The 21,744-nt window shown below is 45.7% G+C and overlaps 1 protein-coding gene across 1 annotated transcript in view; it reads right to left on the reverse strand.

The window, feature by feature from the left end:
* ptpro (protein tyrosine phosphatase receptor type O) overlaps positions 1-21,744 on the reverse strand; it is a 67,780-nt gene that overhangs the window by 9,817 nt on the left and 36,219 nt on the right. The window contains exons 8-22 of the mRNA XM_053650657.1: positions 19,968-20,088; positions 19,543-19,736; positions 17,017-17,128; positions 16,680-16,843; positions 14,229-14,349; positions 13,487-13,620; positions 12,358-12,496; positions 10,503-10,623; positions 9,338-9,406; positions 4,472-4,555; positions 2,993-3,028; positions 2,522-2,603; positions 1,061-1,151; positions 778-854; positions 468-602 (exon numbers count right to left, since the gene is read on the reverse strand). Of these exons, the coding sequence (XP_053506632.1) occupies positions 468-602; positions 778-854; positions 1,061-1,151; positions 2,522-2,603; positions 2,993-3,028; positions 4,472-4,555; positions 9,338-9,406; positions 10,503-10,623; positions 12,358-12,496; positions 13,487-13,620; positions 14,229-14,349; positions 16,680-16,843; positions 17,017-17,128; positions 19,543-19,736; positions 19,968-20,088 (1,680 nt within the window). The remainder of the gene's footprint in view (positions 1-467; positions 603-777; positions 855-1,060; positions 1,152-2,521; positions 2,604-2,992; positions 3,029-4,471; positions 4,556-9,337; positions 9,407-10,502; positions 10,624-12,357; positions 12,497-13,486; positions 13,621-14,228; positions 14,350-16,679; positions 16,844-17,016; positions 17,129-19,542; positions 19,737-19,967; positions 20,089-21,744) is intronic.

Here is a 21,744-nt window from a genome sequence, read left to right on the forward strand (position 1 = left end):
TTTTACCTCTCACAGATGTGTCATACTGGATCATTTTCCCTCAATAAATAAATGACCAAGTAGAATATTCGTGTCTCGTTTGTTTAATTGGGTTCTCTTTGTCTACTTTCAGGACTTGTGTGAAAATATGAGTTTTAGCTCATATTCATGCAGAAATAGTGAACGTTCTAAAGGGTTCACAAACTTTCAAGCAGCACTGTACGTTCGAGATATCTTCAGGGCGCACAGCTCATCTTCTAACTGCTTTTACAATGTCTGCAGCTGAGCGATACAGCACTTGAACATTTAACTGTTGTTGTTTTTGTTTGTATTTGTGTAATCGTGTTCTCCGCACACTGGGAATCTGGGATATCAACTCAACAAACACAGTGAAACACTTCAGTCTTTACGCTTTTAACCGATCGCATCTTTCTGCAGTCCAAACGGGGGGTTTTTTTTTTGTTTGTTTTTTTTTTACGGTCACTGACCCTGCGCCGCTCGTTGCACTGAGTCAGCATGACGATGACGCGCGAGTTCTGCTGCATCACCATCTTCCAGAAGTCGTTGCGCGTCTCCGGGAGCGGCCCCTGCGTGGCGATGTACTCACGCGGTGACTTGTAGCCCTGTTGTCATGAAGCCACGGTGTAAACGATAATCCTAGCATGCGCTGTAGGTTTCTAAATACACTGGACACTAGTCATCATAAACTTGAAAAGTGTTGTGTGTTTTTATTTATTTTATTTTACTTGAGTAGAGTTCAGTTCTGAGGTCATGTCTGGTAAGCGTTTCAGTACTCACTGGAATGTAGTTCGCGTTGATGTAGTCGGAGCCTTCGTCATTGTGCATAGAGATGAGCTTGACACGGCTGAAGTCGTCTGTTTGAAAAACGTGCTTCGTTTCAGCAGCATTATGAACAATAAACAAAGCAGACGAAATGGGGGAGAATAGTGACAGCTGTTACTTGCCACCTGGTGTGTGTGTGTGTGTGTGTGTGTGTGTGAGACAGACCGAGTAGCTAGTGGGCGGAGTATCAGTGTCACTATTGTTCCACAGAGTTTAGAGGCGAGAGACGAACACTCACAGGGTAAGATGTTGGTGTAGCGGTTCTTGGGTCTGTTTACTGGCAGATCTGCGGCATCGTGGGAAAGGTCCAGGCCAACACTCTTCAGCTCCTTTGATAAGACAGAGAGATGCGTTTACACCACTGCGAACACACATCACATCAAATACCGTCCTTTCCGAAAGTACCGGAACAGCAAAGCCGATTCTGTTGTTTTCTACCGTACAGAGAAGATGCCTGGGTTTCAGATCAAAAGAAGAATACGTTCATTTCCTGAGCTTTACATCTAGATGTGTTAAACAACTCGATACATGGCGCCGTCGCCGGCAGAGCACCCCGATTTTTAGGTGAGCTAGTCTTAACGTGAATAACGCTTGCACATCCATTTCTTGCAATAACCGCATCAAGCCTGAGACTCACTGACATCAACAAACGGTTGCATTTTTCTTCTGTGCTGCTTTCCCAGGCTGTGCCCAACGCTTGTGCAGCGGCTCTGATGGATTCTCCATCTTTTCTCAGCTTCAAAACGGCTCGCCTTTCTCCCATAAACAGCTCTCTGGTCTTCATGTTGGTTTATCCTTTTTCAAACAACAAACAGTCTTCACAGGCGAAACTCGCGGCTCAAACCAAGAGCAGACACTCTTAATCGCTATTAATCGTTTAAACGATCAGTTTAACAGGGCACACCTGGGCAGCAAGAAACACCTGTCAGTCACATGTTCACGGGACGGGTGGGGTTCAAACGAAAGGTGTAAACTTCTAAGCCGATCTCAAGATGGTCTCGGTGATCTCAAACCCAAATGTCTTCAGTGTACAGCCAAAACAACGGAATCGGCCTTGCTGTTCCAAGACCTTCAGAGGGGACTGAAAGTATCGTGCACGTTGTTTCGAAACAATACACATCATCATATCACACACAACTACGGATTGGGACGGATTTGGTGTAAATTACGCAATCAAACTATAAGCCGTATTCAGACAGGATTAAATGTACTTATTTTACAGGTGCTCCTCTGTGATTTTATTTGCATGTCGGTGTTTAAAACGATGTTGTTGTTTAAAAGATGTTTAAAACGTTGCTTGCTGTATTTAGCGTCGTAGCGTGCGTTTCGTTAACCGTTCCCTGCGCTGACGCCGGGCGAGAAACGCATGCGTCTCGTTTATACACCTTGTGAGTATTGTTTTATCGTGTTTTTAAATCGCTGCTGGGACTGAAACAAGAGCCGGCGTCTCGTCTCTACTCCAGACGTCTCTAGTTTGACCTCTTGGACGGCATGTTGCACGATCGAGCGTGACCGCGTGACGTAGAAAAGCAAACACGACCTGCTGGAAACTCGCTGCCGCTCCTGTGGTCATTTTAATAGCTGTCCGGATCACAGAGGAGACGTGTCAGAACCTCACCCCAGACGTCCGGCTGATAAAACTAATCCCGTCCGAACGGAGCGAAAGGTTAATACGTTCGAAGGAAACATGTATCCTTACTTCGAACTGCAGGGAGAACTTGTACGCGGAGTCTTTGCCCATGTCTTTAATGTAGGCCTCGAAGTCATCCAGCTGCACTGGGCTGCACACAGACGAAGAACATTTCAGCTTTCACAGAAAATACACTGACGTTTCATCTTCCCCATCTCCCCTCTAACCAGCGTCGGTTTGAAACACAACTGTAGACTGAGGAAAAACAACAGCGGTATCGCTCCCAGCAATTACTACATTATTCACGTCGCGTTTGTTTCATATTCATAATTAATAACAGCCTTCAGAACTACGTCATGCATTGTCTCACACACAAAGGAGTTCCTCTGAACTAAAAGCACACTGAGTATGCAGTGTTACGTGGCTTGACTTTAGCTGGCTCAGATTTCAAGCATAAAAACAAAAACACAGGTATACACATATAGCACACACACACACACACACACACACACACACACACACACACAGAGTTAGTATTACCTTGTTAGCTTCCTTTTCTTTAGAGCAGTCTTGCTCCTACAGGTACAAAAAGGTCCAGGACACTTTACTGAACTGTGCCTTGCTACATTTATCACAATACCACTTAGAAAAAAAACAAACAAAAAACAAAACAACAACTGTTTCACACATCAGTCACAGCATCATCAGAAGTGCATCGAGTTCATTTCAATCGACGGACGTGTTAAAGGCAAGCTTTCGCGTCGAAGCATGCATTCCTCCTTCAAGCTGAACGATACATACTCATTTCCATACGCTTCATTTGCGTTAACGTCCGTACATTCACGTTAGACCCGGAATGCAAACGCATGCAAAAAAGAAATCGAACAAAACCAAATCACAGACGTTCGTGAAAACAAACCCTGCGAGTGCTACGGCTATCTATCTATCTATCTATCTATCTATCTATCTATCTATCTGCTGCTAGTATGGTTTAGTCATCCAGAGGGTTGGCACAGGGTAACCTCGGCTCATGGAAACGGGGGCTAGGGTTAGTTTCATGCTAGTTCGGTTAGAGCCATGCCACTACTGATTATCGTCAAGCCTGTGTGCTCTGGTGTGCAACCCTAGACAGAGCGTTTCACAATGTGAAGCCCCATCTGAGCATCAACCTTCATGTTCTGTTCACAATTTTACGCCAATACATTTATAACGCTTTGGTTCGTGATTTGAGTGCAAGCAAGAGAATAATAAACTTCTCATACATCTTAGATCGCCCAAAGTACGTGGACACCTGAGCACCGCACCCATGTGTGGTTCTTCCCCAGAATGTTGCCACAGAGTTCGAAGCACTCGGCTGTACAGAACGTCTTTGTGTGCTGTAGCGTTACAATTTCCCTTCACTGGAACTAAAGAGACTCATACACTGTTCCGGCACGACAACGCCACCGTGCACAAAGGAGACATGGTGTGTGAGGGATAGAGTCGAAGAACTCCAGCGTTCTCGACTCCACTGGACCCCTTTGGGATGAACTGGAACGCCGACTGCACCCCAGACCTCCTCGGTACCTGATCTCACGAATACTCTTGTAGCTGAATGATCACAAATCCCCACAGTCACGCTCCAAAATCTAGTGGAAAGCCTTCCCAGAAGAGCGGAGCGCATTATAACAGTGAAAGGGAACTAGATCTGGAATGAGATGTTTACCAAGCACATATGGGTGTGAGAGTCAGGTGTTCACAAACTTTTGGCTATATAGTGTATATACCTTTTTTTAAAGACTTTTATTTGAGACGAGCGCCTAATTTTTCACCTGGTGGAAAAAATAAATAAATAAATAAATAAATCTTCACCGGAACAGAACATAAAGGTTAAAGGAAAAGATTGTTCTCACGCTACGATTAATGAAAGGGAGGCGAGTGAATGTGCTGTCGAAGTGTCTATGGTCGTGGAGCTCAGGCCGTGCACCATTTTACACATGCCTCCGTGATGCAGCGTCTGGCTGTCAGGGCTTTACTTACCATGGATTAATATAAAAAGCCAAAAGATAGTCAGTCCAAAGGCAGGATGGCAGAAGAGTAAGGAAGGCAAAGAGGCTCCTTCGCCTGAAGGGGTTCAAATAATAAAATAAAATAAAAGAAAGAAAGAAAGAAAAGAAAAAAAAAAACAAAAACAAACCACACAGACAAACACCAAGGGCAAAAAAAGTTGGGGACAAAACATGGTGCTTCATTAGTAATAGTGACAGACAGTGATGACTGAGACGTACTTAATTAGTGCTTCATACAGGGTTAATTAATGCCTCATGCAGTCCACAGTGTCATTAGCTTATCAATTGCATTTATGGGCGTGTGATCAAATGGTGCATGACAGCAGACTTAGAATTTAACCCTCCATTTTGCACAAACAGAACTGCAGACATCTATCTTCCAGCCGTGGTTACGTGAGTAGCATTGCTATATAAATATCTCTATATATTACCGTACGGTCATGTGAACGTGGAAACTGTTCGGATGATATGTAAACAGTGGGCTACTCGGGGCCACCGTGCTGTACCTTACGCTTAAGACAAGAACATTAATGATCACTATAGCAGCAGACAAATCAAAGACATTTACATAAATATTGTACAAGACACATTTCATTACAATGGTAATGGGAGTGTTTAGAGGTCTTTTTTTTTTTTTTCTTTTCAATGAGATGATTGGCCAAAATCTGCCTTAACTGACTGTCTTTAAGCTGTTATATTAATCTCAAGTGTATGGCATGGAACACACTCTCCTTACGGCGTCAGCGTGTGTGTGTGAGTGTGTGGTGATAATGTCAGTGTGTGAAGATGTCCAGAAACCCCCCCGACACACACACCCTTCCATATTCATTTGTTGTTGATTTAACAGAGACTCTGGAAACATAATGAAAAAACCAAAAAACCCTGTTGTATTCTGCTTCTGTTATAAACCTGGACATTTTATGGTGAGTGCCTGGTGCTCGACTTATTCGTCAAGCCTTGGAGCGTATTCGCAAAAAAAAAAAAAAAAATTTGTTTGAGCCTAATTGTAACTGCTTGATTTGAGAGACGCTTAAATAGGAACACTGCTTGTCGTTTTGAGACTCCTATTTTAACAGGAGTCTCAAAACTAACATCGGTCTCGAGCGATCCGATCGCGAGCGGAAAGGCGTTCGCACCTGGCGTTCTGGAGCGCCTCCTGTGACCACTCGCGATCGGATTTCGTACGTCCGCGTCCGTTTTCACGCTTAGACGTCGTCCGAGTCCGATCTCACGTACCTGTACGGGCTGCTCTAATCGCCTGGTCAGCTAATGGAACTTACGCGAGATGAAGCAATGAAAGAAACGACAAGATATCTAATTATCCCTTACCCTCGCGGCGGAGAACTCTTTCCACACGGTCTCGCCATGTTTTTCTAGTCGTTCGTTCGTTGCCGTCCGGGACGCGTCAAAACCGCTTTTTGCGTGCACGCTACGTCGTTGTGTGGTCGTGCGCATCGCTCCGAATGTGGTTCGAGTTCACACCTGTACGTACGATCGTACTCCTCTTACAGCTGGATCGCCCGTCACGCACGTGAGTGCCAGGTGTGAGCGAGCGATTTGGAGCGCCTAAGGTTTACGTGTGTACAACCTGTAAAACGCCTGGTTTTCACGTTTTTGCTTTAATGAATGTGCAGCGCTCGACTATGAAGCCTTTCTGCCTAAAGGTGCAAAATGCAGATCGTCACGCAAACGCATTAGATCAGCACCTGCAATATGATTAATGCAGGAGATGTGAAGAGTCTGGAACAGTACTAAAAACGTTTACAATGTATCATTTGAAATGAAACCCTACGCAGTGTTGCACGCAGATTTCACAATGGACCACGCATACAGTGCCCTCTAGAAGTATCGCAATAAAAAAGAAAAAAAAAACTTTATAATAAGAACTTTTTTTTTTTTAAATAATACTATTTTCTCTCAAAAAATATATGTGCTTAAATTATTGACACCCAGAAGCTTGTTTTGTTTCCCTTGTATTAGAAAAAGAAACCTTTTTTATTTGCTTTCGGTGCCCAGAAACTCTGTTGTTGCCTTTAATCATGCTCTGTGTCCCTGAGGTATAAATATGAGGTTGCACACATGTAAAACTCTTCTGTTATCCATTACCACCTCTCCACATTCTCCCTCTCCATCTCCTCCTCCTTCATTCTCCTACTTCTCCCTCTTCCTTCTCCTCCTCCTCCTTCATTTCTCCCTCTCCTCTTCCTCTTCCTTCACCTCCTCCTTCTACTTCCCCCTCTCCTCTCATCAATGTCATACAAAAGACACTGACGGTTGTTGACCTGCACAAATCAGGTCACGGATATAAAAATACATAAGCAGTTGAACATACCGTTAAGCGCAATCAGGGCTGGAACAAAAAGTCTGAAACGGCCGGGAATGGAATACGTGTGCGCACCCCTCCCTGACACGCTGTGAGGAAGACGGTGACGGAGTGACGAAGGCGCCCGAATGTCAGGTGTACAATTGCACAGTTCAGTTTCAGTATCAACTGTTAAACTTCACTTTCCCAACAAGCTCTTCCCGAACGCATCGTCACAAAATATTTTGTGGCCGACGGGTTCTGCATAATACTGATAGCGTCCTGAATTCGCGATGCGTGAGCCCGAAACCCGGTTGCCTCTGCCAGGAGGTACAGACTTGGCCGTAAACACATCTCTCAACAAGACGATGATGATCCAGACATGCTTCCGGATCAACACGGAGGAGGTTAAAGAAACCTTTAAAAATCAAAGTTTTGCAACGAACATCTCGGTCTACAGATTTGAGCCGTGCTGAAAACCTGTGTGAAAACCTAAGAATATAAGAAAGGAGTTTAAACTGTTCTGAATGGAGCAGCCGACTAAGATCCTTCAAAACGTGGCTCAAAACTTGACAGGACGCGTCTCAGTGCTAGTATTCTCGATGCAAAATAGTAATTGTAAGGGTGCCAATAATTTTGAAACCAGTGGGGGTTTTTTTTTTGGTCGTTGTATAGTTTTATGTCATCTTTTTTTTTCTTTTTCTTCAATGTTCCTGTATGTTTCCGGGTCAAAATATCACTCACTGCATGCGTTATTCTTTTTACCCCCCCCCCCCCCGCCCCCCGCATTTTCATGAAGGGTGCCAATAATTCTGGAGGACACTGTATTTGACCAGTAAAATTATATTTACGGTGAATAATTAGCCCGTTCTTCATCGCTCCTGTCCAAACGACATGCTGATAATCGTGACATCTCTGCAGATCATAATTCGAACTCCATTTCAATGGACTTGTACAGAGTTAAGTCTTTATTTGCAGGTGATACGTTAGATCGCGTGTGCAGGCTCTCGTGTGTGAACTGAAATGCTTCTTACCTGTGCGGAAGAAAGAAAAAAAAAAAAATGCATCTGGTGTGCCCTAGCAAGAAGAATCCTTCCAAAGCGCATTCGGAGTTTCGTCTTAAGGGAATAAAACACGAGCCAGGATAACCCACACTGGAGTGGTGTGATGAGACACGACGCGACGTGTATGGTTTTTGAATAACAGCGGTCTGTGGTGTCGTTCCACTTTTACCACGGCGAATTCCCGACGTTTACGATGTTTCATTTATTGACGAGCGACAAATCGCACATTTTAGTGGTTTACGGTTCGAGTTGATGCGGTGGGAAACATCCGAGCGACAAGTTAGTTCCAGGTATCGCTTAGGTTATAGCTGCGATAAACAGCATCACCTTCTCTCACTCTCTCTCTCCCAAAACAACGCAGCTGGTCAATCATACAGGGAAACTGGACCGCATAACCTCCTCTACCACATCAATGACTGTACATGTTTCTTTGTTAAACGACAAAGTTTTTTAAATCCACTTATTATTAGTCTTTCGATTACGTGGACAATCTGCCGTACATATCCCTGTACGTGAGCTGTTACTATAGAAACAATAACGTACTAGAACGTGCGCGTCAATATAAGCCTGTTGTTCGTGCTACAGCCGTAACTGTCCGAGCCACGCTGTTCGACCAATCAGGTTCGAGAATTCAACCGCGCTGTGGTTAGAAATATGTTTTAGCTTGTAACTTTTACCGCCACTTCTTACGAGAGAGCTCTTAAGGGTAAGGTTTGTTGTTGTTGTTGTTGTTGTTGTTGGTTTTTTTTTTGGTTTTTTTTTTACGAATGACTCCCGGTGTCTTGTGTGATGCTATGAATAATTCTACATGCGTTTGAAGTAGAGATCGACCGATATTGATTTTTCAAAAACCGATACCGACTCTGATTACTTGCTTGTTTACGTGCCCGATAACCGATATGCAGAACCGGTATTTATTTATTGTTTCACGTCTGTTTTTTTTTTGACACAGCGATAACAACGTCACTCGACCGAACAAACCGTTTTATTTATAACAATTTTGTCGATTTCTCTTCCTCCTTGCATACCAAAAAACCCGCTCTTATTTATACGCCAAAAAATAAAGTGCGCTGTTACTTTAAATAAAAGCTCCAACGAGGTAAACAGATTACGTGACTCTGTGGGTCAAGCTGCTCAAACAGCATATCAAGCGTTTCTGTAAAGCATCTAATTTGTGCGTTAATGGCTGTTAACGGTCCTGCACGCAATTCTCAAAACGCCCACAAGATGGCGGCATTTCTTCGGTGGATCCGATATTACAACAACCGATATCCGAGTACGTGAAAAATGCTTAAATATCAGGGAAACCCGATTATCGGTCGATCTCTGTGCATTAACACTGTGCATGTCATCGCTCTCTCTGCGTGTATGCGTCTGTGGCTAGTGGCTACTGGCGTCTCTTGTCTCTAGCGCTTGCAGACTGACATCGTGAACTGTACTGAAAACTTGGAAAATACGTCAGAACTCCTACCAGTTGTAAGGAAGTTTCCCATCACGCTCAAAGGAGGCGAAGTTGACGAAGGTTTCTGCCCCGCATTCCCTGAAATGAAATAAAACAATCCGTCTCAAACCCAGCGTCACTGGGTTTTTAAAACTAAGCAAACACACTACAGTACAACAGGGCGACATACTTTATATACCTATGATGAACCTAAACACTAGGTTATTAATACCGTAGTCATACTCTACAAAACACTTTACAGGCCACAAACGCAGATAAACTGCCGTTTTATCACCACTCTGGGATTAAGGAGACTGTGGGCGCTTATAAGAATACTACCCACTGTATTGAGCCGTACGTTCAAATTTTTTCACGCTCCGATGTAACTCCCAGACGTACAGGATTATGTGCTAACGTCAGCCGCAGCACTCTTCGATAGACAGAGATGCTGATGGGCTGCCATTTTGCTGGGTTTAACACAAGGTGACGGCACAGACTTGGCACATCAGAACTAACAGAGGGGAGGAAAAAAACCTGAAAAAGTTGAAATTGAACTGTCATGTAGTTTTACCACTTATAAACAGATCGAATTAAGTTCTGTGACAAATTGGCATGTTTATGCTGACAAAAAGGTCGTGACTCGTCATTTCAGACCCCCAGCTAGGAATTCCTATTTCGGGAAGGTCTCCTCAGCTCCCGAGTTCAGCAAGTGACACGTCAAATCGACATGGCTGCCCACAGCATGAACAGTAAACAAAGCAGCCCTTCTTACATTTCAATGAGTTGCACTGTATATACAAGCGTATATTCACTTATATCTACAATCTGTAACACTGACCGTACAGGTTTGAGAAGGTAAATACATCATAAGCTCATGATCGCTAATGTTGGCTGGCTAGCGTGTTGCTAACACAGCATGATTTCATGGAGGTGTCCCTGTTCTTTCCCACTCTGCAGAACGTAATGAATTAATGCATATTGTACCCTCTAGGTTATTTCTCCGGGAGGTTCAAATACGATCATCATTTCCTATTTCCTATTTCATATAACAGAGGTCTAGAGTAGGCAATCGTGTCCTGCCATGTAATTAAATTAAACACATTCTTCACAAGATCTCGGGTGTCGGGAGCGGCCGATTTGCGGAGTGTGGGCGAGCTGCGCTGCAGTGCCGTGGTGGTAGTCATGGAGCTCTTACCTGGTCATTTGCATGTGCTTTTTGCGCAGCACCAGTAGAAAGAGCACCAGAAGGCTGATGAGTAGCACACTGAGCACAGCCAGTGCTGAGATAGCAGCTATGCTGGGGTTCATCTCCTGAGCTACACACACACACACACACACACACACACACACACACATATACACCCCTCACATTTACGCTGTCGCTATTATAAATGTCTATTTCTTATCTGACATGAGTAAGATCTGAGGAGAAGTAGAAGGAGGAGGAAAAGGAGGAGGAGAGGGAGAAGTAGAAGGAGGAGGAGGAGGAGAGGAAGGAGGAGGAGGAAGACAGGGAGAAGGAGGAGGAGAAGGAGGAGGGAGAAGTAGAAGGAGGAGGAGAATGAAGAGGGAGGAGGAGAAGGAGAGGGAGGAGGAGAAGAAGCAGGACAGAGAGGAGGAGAGGTAGAAGGAGGAGGTGAAAGAAGAGGAGGAGGAGGAGAGAGAAGAGGGAGGAGGAAGAGGAGGAGGAGAGGGAGAAGTAGAAGATGGATTTGAAGGAGAGGGAGCAGGAGGAAGAGAGGGAGAAGGAGAATGAAGAGGGAGAAGGAGGAGCAGGAGAGGGAGGAATAGAAGGAGAGGGAGAAGTAGGAGGAGAAGGAGAAAGAAGAGGGAGGAGGAGGAGAGGGAAAAGTAAACGTAGGAGAAGGAGGAGGAGGAGAAGAGGGAGAAATAGAAGGAAGAGAACATGGAGGAGGAGAAGGAAGAGGAGGAGAGGGAGGAGGAGGAGGAGGAAGAGAAGGAAGAGGGAGAAGTAGGAAGAGAAGGAGAGGGAGAAAGAAGAGGGAGGAGGAGAGGGAGAAATAGAAGGAAGAGAAGATGGAGGAGAAGGAAGAGGAGGAGAGGGAGAAGGAGGAGAACGAGAAGAAGGAGGAGAAGACGATGGCGGAGGAGTTATCCAGAGTGCTAATGTTAATGCAAGTGGTCTCGTTGGTTGTGCTGTAGCTGTAACTGATCACGCTGCAGATGAAGGAGAAGGAGGATGAGGAGAAGGCGAAACAGGCGGAGGAGAAGAAGGAGGATGAGAAGGAGGGACAGGAGGAGTAGGAGGAGAAGGAGGAGGAGTAGAAGGAAGAGAAGGAGGAGGATTTATCCAGAGCGCTGATGGTAATGTAAGAGGGTGTGCTGTAGCTGTAACTGATCGCGCTGCCGGTGAAAGAGAAGGAGGATGAGGAGAAGGAAGAACAGGAGGAGGAGGAAGAACAGGAGGAGGAGGAGCAGGAGGAGGAGAAGGAAGAACAGGAGGAGGAGAAGGAGGAACAGGAGGAGGAGAAGGAAGAACAGGAGGAGGAGGAGAAAGAAAAGGAGGAGGATGAGAAGGAGGAACAGGAGGAGGAACAGAAGGAGGAGGAGGAGGAAGATGAGGAGGAGTTACCCAGAGTGCTGATGGTAATGTAGGTGGGTTCGCTGGGTGTGCTGTAGCTGTAACTGATCACGCTGCAGATGAAGGAGAAGGAGGATGAGGAGAAGGCGAAACAGGCGGAGGAGAAGAAGGAGGATGAGAAGGAGGGACAGGAGGAGTAGGAGGAGAAGGAGGAGGAGTAGAAGGAAGAGAAGGAGGAGGATTTATCCAGAGCGCTGATGGTAATGTAAGAGGGTTGTGCTGTAGCTGTAACTGATCGCGCTGCCGGTGAAAGAGAAGGAGGATGAGGAGAAGGAAGAACAGGAGGAGGAGGAAGAACAGGAGGAGGAGGAGCAGGAGGAGGAGAAGGAAGAACAGGAGGAGGAGAAGGAAGAACAGGAGGAGGAGGAGAAAGAAAAGGAGGAGGATGAGAAGGAGGAACAGGAGGAGGAACAGAAGGAGGAGGAGGAGGAAGATGAGGAGGAGTTACCCAGAGTGCTGATGGTAATGTAGGTGGGTTCGCTGGGTGTGCTGTAGCTGTAACTGATCACGCTGCAGTTGTAGGAGGTGGAGGCCTGCAGGTTGTTCACAGTTACCACATGGGAGTGGGCAGTCTGGGGCTCAGCAGCCTGTAGACAACACAACGACAATTAACCCTCAGATCCACAGTCTGCGTTCGGTGTCCGTCTCTCTTTATTTTCAGCCTCACTAGAAAAAGTGAAGTCCTTTTTTTTTTTTTTTTTGCTGAAGACTCTCTATTCTATTTAAAACAGCATAGTTTCATTTCAGGAAAAACACAGAAGATTTCAATTTAAGGGAAATGAAAATGTCGGTATGCAAAAATATTTAAGCAATCACCGTTTGAAGATGAAACTCGTGAGAAACAAACACACTGCCAGTAGTTGAAAAAAAATCAAATATAAATATGAACTATCGATTTAGCATTACATTCACGAGTAAACTCCTAGAATCTTTCTCGGCATCACGATAAGCCGCGGGATCACGAGCGCTACAGCTGACCGGTGCGGCCGTCCGGCGTTTCTAACAGGACTCGCCCACGGCTCGGGGAGAGACGGGTTACGGCTCGGGCAGATGGAGCGCTCGGTGCTGGTTATGACGTGTGGGCACGAGAGTCATCGCAGTGCATTGCCAAGACGTGAGTCGTTCTCACAATTATTAACATGACTCGAGTAATAACAATCCCTGCAGGCCCAGTATACACTGTTTGCGTCCTAAAGAACTGCCGAATCATCTTCATTCGACAAAATCAGCATGCACGTTTGCTCGGTAAAGTATGCGTGCACTTTATTAGGAACACTGGACGGTTGAAATGTTGAAAAAAAGTGTCCAGTGTCCGTGATCTTCTTCGTTCCCACTGTAGTCTCGGGTTCCTATTCTGTAACCCAGCCGCCTCAAAGTTCAATATCTCGTACGCTGGAGGACGTCTGTGCACGAATCGCAACACCTTGCGCTCTCGCGTTCCGTAGTCCGACTGGCGCTCTCGATGAGTCCTTCTGTACCGGCTTAATGACCCGAGTAAGGAACGCACAGCTGTGGGTCAGCTTTGGGTATAATGTAAGTGCAGTGAAACATCTCACTAGCATGTAACGTCTTCCTACCTTGAGTTGTGTGATGGGCCCGAGTTGCCTGCAGCTGACCTGGTAGAAGTCCACTACTCCCTCCTCGGTCCAGAGCAAAGTGACGGCAGAGTGTGTCGCGTTGACCGCGTACAGGGACTTGGGAGGTGCTGGATCTGTTACGGAGAAATACGCGATATATGCGAGGGCTGTACTGAATGCAACACGAAAACACGTTACGACCTCACTCTGCTGTCCTGTCTCAGCGCTTCGCAGAATTTCCTACCCATGCTATCTCGAGCTCACTAGCAATATATATATCTATATATATATTTCTCTTCTCTTACAATAAGCGTTAATGTTCCTAGAGCCAAATAATTGTAATGTGGTATTACATTTGTGTTTAAGTTGTGATCGTTTTCTATAAATTATGTTATAACGGTGGACGTTAGCAGAAATTCGGCACACGCCCCTGACTCCGAGCTGGACTCTGCTGAGATCCCCCGTCTAGCACTGGGTAGCAGGTGTGGTTCTGATGTCACGTACAGCGCATACACAGTGTCCGGGCTGTAGTGATTACTAGTGGTCTAGTCGAAACTACCTACAGGCCGCTTACAAGCTTGTTGTTGTCGGGAGGACGTTCTCTTCTTAAACCCTAAGCGACTAACGTTGCATTGTTAAAACCGCAGGAACGTGTCAAATTAGCCGTCAGTGACCCGTTCTTCCTGAAGGTTCAACGTGAGGACGGGGCGAGTAGCCGACAGGTCGAGGGTCAAACACCCACCCAGTTTCAGGATGTGGGGTATGGAGGTGTTGCGGCTGCGTTCCGTACAAGCCGTGACCGTCAGGTTGTAGATGTCACCGGGAGGGAGCGCAAGCGCAGCCTTCATTACGTTGCGCATCACCTGTGGAGAAGAAAAAAAGAAACAAACGAGCAGAACTGAACGCTTCAACAGAGTCAAAGAGACTTTGTGTAGTATAATATGAACGACTGTGTTTTTAACTTGTGTATAAACTCGTGCTTATAGGGAGGGAAAAACTCCTTAAACTCTCAAACAATATGGTAGTTTATTACAAAACACCTACCTTATAGCTCCACTCACTGGAGCCACATCTACCTGAAAGGGGCCCTAACGGTTTCTGTACTGTATTCCATCTGCTGCTATGGACAATCTGTCAGCTCCCCTCTACCCCAGTGACTACCATCATACCACCACTGACAAGATATTCATTTGGATGATGGTCCATTCTCATCACACACAGCTGTGACACTGACAAAGCAGCGTGTGTGTGGTGCCGATATCAGTGTATCAGGTGCAGCAGCTTCACTATGTACTGTGTACGTTATTAGACACACCTACCTCATCGGTTCACCTTGTACGTGTACAGTTAAGAGACTGAATCTCATCTTTTGCAAATCATCCGCTGGTGCTTCTTCACCGTCCGTTTCGGAGCCTGAGACTGATGATGGCTGAGTATTGTGGATCAGCAGATTGTTCTCAACCCATCAAAGCTGTCGCACCAAGCTGTCGCACTCACACCAGCACAACACGCACTTCCACGCCACTGCTATGAAAGTGCAAGAAAGTATGAAAGTGGTTCTTCCTCAAACTGTAGGCACAAAGTCTGACGCACACAACTGTACAGAAAGTATTTATATGCTGCAGCGTTACAGTTTCCCTTCACTGGAACTACGAGACTCAAACCTGTTCCGGCATGGTGTGTGAAGGTTGGACTGGAAGAACTCGGGAGTCCTGAACTCAACCCCATTGAACACCTTTGGGATGAACTGGATCACTGACTGAACCCCAGACCTCACTAGTGCTCTTGTAGCTGAATGATCAGAAAGCCCAACAGCCACGCTCCCTGAAGAGTGGAGGTTATTATAACAGCGGGTGGGGGGGGGGGGCGGGATTAAATCTGATATGCATATGATTGTGATGGTCAGGTGTCCACATACTTTGGCAAGATATAGTGTATGTTCAGTGGTGGTCCTTTTGCAGTGATGAGTAGAGATAGGCTAACCAATTATACACAGCAACAGAGGGGCTACAGTCAGTACTTATAAACCTACAAAGTGCATCAATTCCTACCGGGTGAACGAGTGACACTCCTGAGTGACAGTAACGTCAGGAGATCGCACGTGTGTATCCCGACGACGTCAGTCCGAGCTCTCGGGGTGCGAAGGACGGCATTACCGTCTCCCCTGTCAGAGTGACACTACCCACCCTGTGAACGTTTGTGAGCTCGTGATTGCTGTAGCTAGCGCTTTCCTCCGCCCTGTGGCGCGGCATGAGCGGCACTTCAAAAAAAAGGTGTCGCGGCTCTGGCTTGATCGAGGAGAGATGGCTGGTGGGTCGGAACTGTCAGATGACTAAATGACAAGAAAATGCCATTTTTAAAAAAAAAAAAACAAACTAGCACCTGAATATGCACAAGTGTATATGATGCACATACTCCTGAAATCATGATGCGTTTCTACACAGAGGTTATAAGCGATGGCAACAACGAGCCTCCGCGTTATTCAGAAAAGAACGTACTGGAAGTGAGGAGAAGAACGAAGACTTAACATCGCTACAGATATGGATAGTGCAGGAACCAGAAGTACGAGACCTCCGTCTCTCAGAAAGGCTTGAGGGCAGATAACCATCTAGGTCTAACTATCTCTGTCTGGAAACATTTAGCAGTATCTAATTAATCCCTTTGTTCTGTGTGTGGGGGTAATTTGATTCATTGCAGCTGAGTGCTGGAGAGCAGGGAGCGCACAGGATAGGAGCAGAGCCTCTCGACGCCTTTTTAATTAGGCCTCAAAAAGACACAGAGGAAGCGATCAATAGCACAGCTCATCACCAGCAAATAAGGCTACGAATGCTCTCTGTTGAACTCGCTGCACAATGACCACAGGCCTTCTGACGGCTCAGCGGCACTACAGGACGTCTGAAGCTAAATTGACAGGAACGGTGGCGCTAAATCAAGGCAGAGCTCCGTCGACTCACGATGCAAACCATTAAGACTTTTATTTATTTATTTATTTATTTTTATTTCTTCCTTTCTTTACCGTTATCGATCCTGACGTTTGGAAGAAAACGATTTTAATCGCTGAGGTTGTATAAAATGTACAGAAACCGAGGTGTGTCACCGATTTTAAGATAAAGCGCCGTGGCACGTTTGATTCGAGTTCACCGGTGCGTGTCTTGCTCTCCGGATATTACACGTCTTATCGACAGAACCTTACATCTGTAGAGAAGCGTCTCCTGGAGCCTTTCTTTCCTTCAGCCAGCACCTGCCAGTGCAGCATCCTGGAGTGGGACAGATCGGTGAAGAGATCGCCGTAGGTCCAGCGCACGTACAGTACCCCGTGGGAGTAATCCACTGAGGAGATGTGGGGTGCCTCAGGGGCTGTGGGAAGAATTTTGAATGATTGTTTGATGAATTTGAATAATTAGTTCGATTATAATTAGTTATCATACTCTATAAAGAGGATCACCTTCTCTGAATATCACATTTTAAGGCAATGCCACAGGCCTTGTGCAAGCTCAGATGTGATACGCACGTGTGGCGTACTGACCCACCTGTAACGAAGCTCACGGTGGATCCATCACAGCAGCTGAGAGGAGGGTCACCCCAGGTCACCATGGTCACTCTAAAGTTGTAGTACCATGCAGGCAAGAGATCTGTCACTCTCTGTTAAAGGATAAAGATGAAGCGTAGGCAAAGTCGGATTACCTAGATCTGGTGGTTTTATTTTTTACTCCGTGCCACCGAATACATCTGCGCTCGCGCAGAGTGACAGGCGACTGTGCACGTACTGTGTACTCGCGCAACACGGAGGCGTGATTTCAGCAACAGCGGCGGCACATGACAAAGCGACACCAAGACAAGCGGCACCTGACTGCAAATTAGGTATGATGCAGCAAACGTGTGGCTCGAGCGATTCCTCAGACCGGTCTTATGGCGTGTGGAAGAACATTTTTTTGATTTCCCGCTTCACATCTTCTGCTCCTATCTGAAATGGGTTTTGTTATTTTGTGCAAAAAATTCACAAAAATACTCTGCGCTCGTGGATATCAAACACAACACAGGTTCATCCAAAATAAATAAAAATAAATCATTTTGTTAAATATAGGTGTGCGACAATTATTGGCACCCCTATGAATTCATACGGGAAAAATATATTTGAAGCATATTCCCATTGATAGTTTACTTTTTTTTTTTTGTACACCTGGGTGACCATTAACAGCATGACTTCCTGTTTCACATGGGTATAAATATGAGGTAACACACAGGCCAAATTCCCTTAGTCAACAATGGGTAAGACCGAGGAATACAGCTGTGATGTGCGGCAAAAGGTTGTTGAGCTTCACAAAATGGGGCGTGTCTATAAGAAAATAGCACAAGCATTGAAAACGCCCATTTATACCATCAGGGCAATAATTAAGAAGTTCCTGTCAACTGGAAATGTTATGCATCAACCTGGAATTGGACGTGTGTCTATATCGTCTCAACGCACTGTGAAGAGGACGGTTCGAGTGACAAAAAAAATCTCCAAGGATCCCAGCTGGAGAATTGCAGAAGTTAGGTGTGTCTTGGGGTCAGAAAGTCTCCAAAACTACAATCTGAAGTCACCTACATCACCACAAGTTGTTTGGAAGGGTTTCAAGAAAAAAGCCTCTACTCTCATCCGAAAACAAACTCGAGCGTCTTCAGTTTGCCAGACACTACTGGAACTTCTAATGGGATCGGGTTCTACATCAAAATCAACACAGAAATGGTATACTGACCACAAAATCAAGCTCCTGCCATGACCATCCCAGTCCCCTGACCTGAACCCCATAGAAAACCTGTGGAATGTGCTCTCCGAAATGTGAAGGATCTGGAGAGATTCTGTATGGAGGAACGGTCTCATATCCCTCACCATGTATTCTCCAACCTCATCAGGCATCATAGGAGAATTGAGTATTGACTAAAAGGGTGCCAATAATTGCTGCACACCTATATCTAAAAAAAGATTTTATTTTATTTTTTCATAAACCTGTGTGTTGTGTTTGCAATTGTTTGGTATCCATGAGAGCAGAGTATTTTTGTGAATTTTTTGAACAAAAGATCTATCTATGCATTTTCTACACCGCTTATCCTTACAGGGTCGCAGGGAACCTGGAGCCTATCCCAGGGAGCATCAGGCACTGGGTTCCAATCCATTGAAGGGCACACTCACATACACACACCCATACATACACTATGAACACCCCAATGCATGTCTTTGGACGGGGGGAGGAAACCGGAATACCCGGAGGAAACCCGGTATCCAGAATTACTACAACCTCGTCCTACTACTTAACACACACACGTTTGGAAATCTTATCCCACCGTCCACTGCGATAGCTGGCCTTTACATTCATCGTCTGTATCGCGTTAGGCCAACTGATTTAATTATCTCGTGAGTTCTACCCTCTGACCTGACCTTGTTTTAACCGCAGAACTGTGTTCCTCCTTCAGCAGTCTTTAGTTCTCATTTGAGGCCAATAAACGCCTCTGTGCTATCCGACCACCGAATGTGCAAGAGAGCAATTCAGCACGCGCAGCCGGCAATTAAGCACGAGTATCATAATTATCGAGAGAAAATTGCACACTGGGATACGTGCATATTAGCACGAGAGATGACTTGAGAAGAGAGGGTGTACATCTTAGCACTGAGCGTACACGGAGTCCGTCACGTACGGTGAGCGTCACAGAACCACGACGGAGCAAATCGAGTGCTTTGTTTCTACTCTAAGATCTTTCGTTTCATCTAGATCAGGGGCAACCAAACGTTTTTTTTGTGTAAATGACCCCAAAAAATGTTTAGCGATTCCATGCATAAACCTGGCCCACATACCGAAGTGTCCTTGGGCAAGACACTGAAGAAGAGATTGTCAGTTTCTCTCACAACCCCACTGGCGAATCAACAGACCCCGTGTGGGGTCGCGACCCCTTGTTTAGGAACCCCTGATCTAGATTCTGGTTTTCTTGGCAAAACAAAAAACTGGAAACCTACGCCGACTAATGCTTAAGTGAAAGGACAGGTCCGAAGACTGACTGGATGAACGGATTGTCTTTACCACAGAGGCGATGACGGAGGCGGTAGCAGCGATCTCGTAGTACGTGGTCCACTGGGCGGTCTGCATGGCCGAGTTGAAGTAAAAGGTCTGCAGCACGTATTTGCGGAAGGCCACGTTGTACGGCCTCTGCCAGCTCAGAATGACTGCCGTGGGACTCAGGGGGTACACCACCAGGTCTCGCACTCCTGTTGGCTCTGCCGTGAGGTTTCCCCAAAATAAAAAAAGGACGTTTTGTGCTTTTATCACAAGACACTGCATTTAACAAAAGCTCCTACGCCTGCTTTTAATTCATCGATGAATTAACTAATACATTTTTTTCTTTTCTTTATATAGCAGGCTTTAAAACACAGTACTTCCTTTCTGGGATAAAACATATTCATAGACTTCTGACAAACTCGATAAAAACATCAAAAGCTGGTGCGTACCGATATCAATAATGACTGGTTCGGAGGGGGGGCTGATCAGGGGTCCGTTGGTGTGATAAACCACCACTCTGTACTGAGCACCAGGAGTCAGGTTAGCGATGATGTCACTGGTGGTGTTTTCCTGTAATTGATAACAAAATCTGTTGTGAGGATTCAGATACGTCAGGAACGTGGACGTACCCTACACGAAAGGGATTACTTTTCACGCCGGCAAAAAAAGGGAACGATTTGATTGGACAAGGGTTTTGATTCTAGGGTTTAACCCCCTCGCGGAGTGCAGTGAGAATGTAAATCTTATTCACCAGACACTGTCGTTTTGAAACTGTACTCATGTACGTGTACATAAATACTCCTCCCTACAGGGTTACTGCCCTGACACTGACGAACACCGACGCTCCAGATGCAGTAAAAGAGGAGTCTAGTGAAGGAGGGGTTTTCATTTCATTCATTTCAACCGAAAAGGCTTTTTAAAATGAATGCTAGGGGTGTGGAAAATATATAATATATAATATAATATATAATATATAATTGTTTTACTGTTTTCGCTTTCATCAGTCTGCAATTAAAAGTGTCTGGTTACTATGGGAAAGTAGCGCGCACCGTGCGCCTCTGTCATTTTCACCCGAGCCTCTGTTATTAAGCTAGCTCGCAGGGTGGGAAAAGCCTCAAACCTGGCAACTTTAAAAAAAAAAAAAAAAAGAATTCTGATCAAGAAATCGCAAAACAAAATGGAGGAGTCTGGGTGAACAGTTCTGCAGATTGCTGCGCTGCGGCTGATGTGGGCTTAAATCTGAACACAAAAACGGTCGTTTGGTGCGTCTCGATCAGCTCCCTAGCTCTCGAGGTGGTGAGTATGACGTGTATATGGTGTACACGAGGTGGGGCACTGGTAAGGATTGGTAAGGACTCCCCGATCGGTGCCCTGACTACTGAACCAGTGAGCTGATCGAGACGCACCCTTCGTTTTGGGAAGGAATAGCTTAACAGTTTTAAGGGGGCTGAGATGGGACGATGATTTAAACCTCCTAATTATGGGTCTGCTCTAAACGTAACTTATTTTTAAACAATTAACGGCCCTTTGTCAGGTTACAGCCTGCACTTATGGCCACAAAACTAGCGATATGATATTTTAAAAAAGGGATTAAAGTGCTTTATGTTTTATGTATTGGACAGTTACATTTGCTTGTGCACACAGAGAGAGAGAGGGAGAGAGAGAGAGAGAGAGCGTGAGCGAGAGATAGAGATAGAGTGAAAGAGAGAGAGTGCAAGAGATAGAGAGAGAAAGTGCACATGAGAGAGAGCGAGGGAGAGAGAGAGAGTGCGAGAGAGAGAGAGATAGACAGAGAAAGCACGAGAGAGAGAGCGAGAGCGAGGGAGAGAGTGAGAGAGAGAGATAGACAGAGAAAGTGCAAGAGAGAGAGCGAGGGAGAGTGAGAGAGAGAGAGCGAGGGAGAGAGTGAGAGAGAGAGAGAAAGTGCAAGAGAGAGAGCGAGGGAGAGTGAGAGAGAGAGAGAGTGAGGGAGAGAGTGAGAGAGAGAGAGAGTGCAAGAGAGAGAGCGAGGGAGAGTGAGAGAGAGATAGAGAGAGAAAGTGCAAGAGAGAGAGAGAGGGAGAGTGAGAGAGAGAGATAGAGAGAGAAAGTGCACATGAGAGAGAGCGAGGGAGAGAGAGAGTGCGAGAGAGAGAGAGATAGAGAGAGAAAGCACGAGAGAGAGAGCGAGAGCGAGGGAGAGAGTGAGAGAGAGAGATAGAGAGAGAAAGTGCAAGAGAGAGAGCG

Source organism: Ictalurus furcatus, chromosome 19, assembly GCF_023375685.1.
Source record: "Ictalurus furcatus strain D&B chromosome 19, Billie_1.0, whole genome shotgun sequence".
Lineage (NCBI taxonomy): Eukaryota > Metazoa > Chordata > Actinopteri > Siluriformes > Ictaluridae > Ictalurus > Ictalurus furcatus.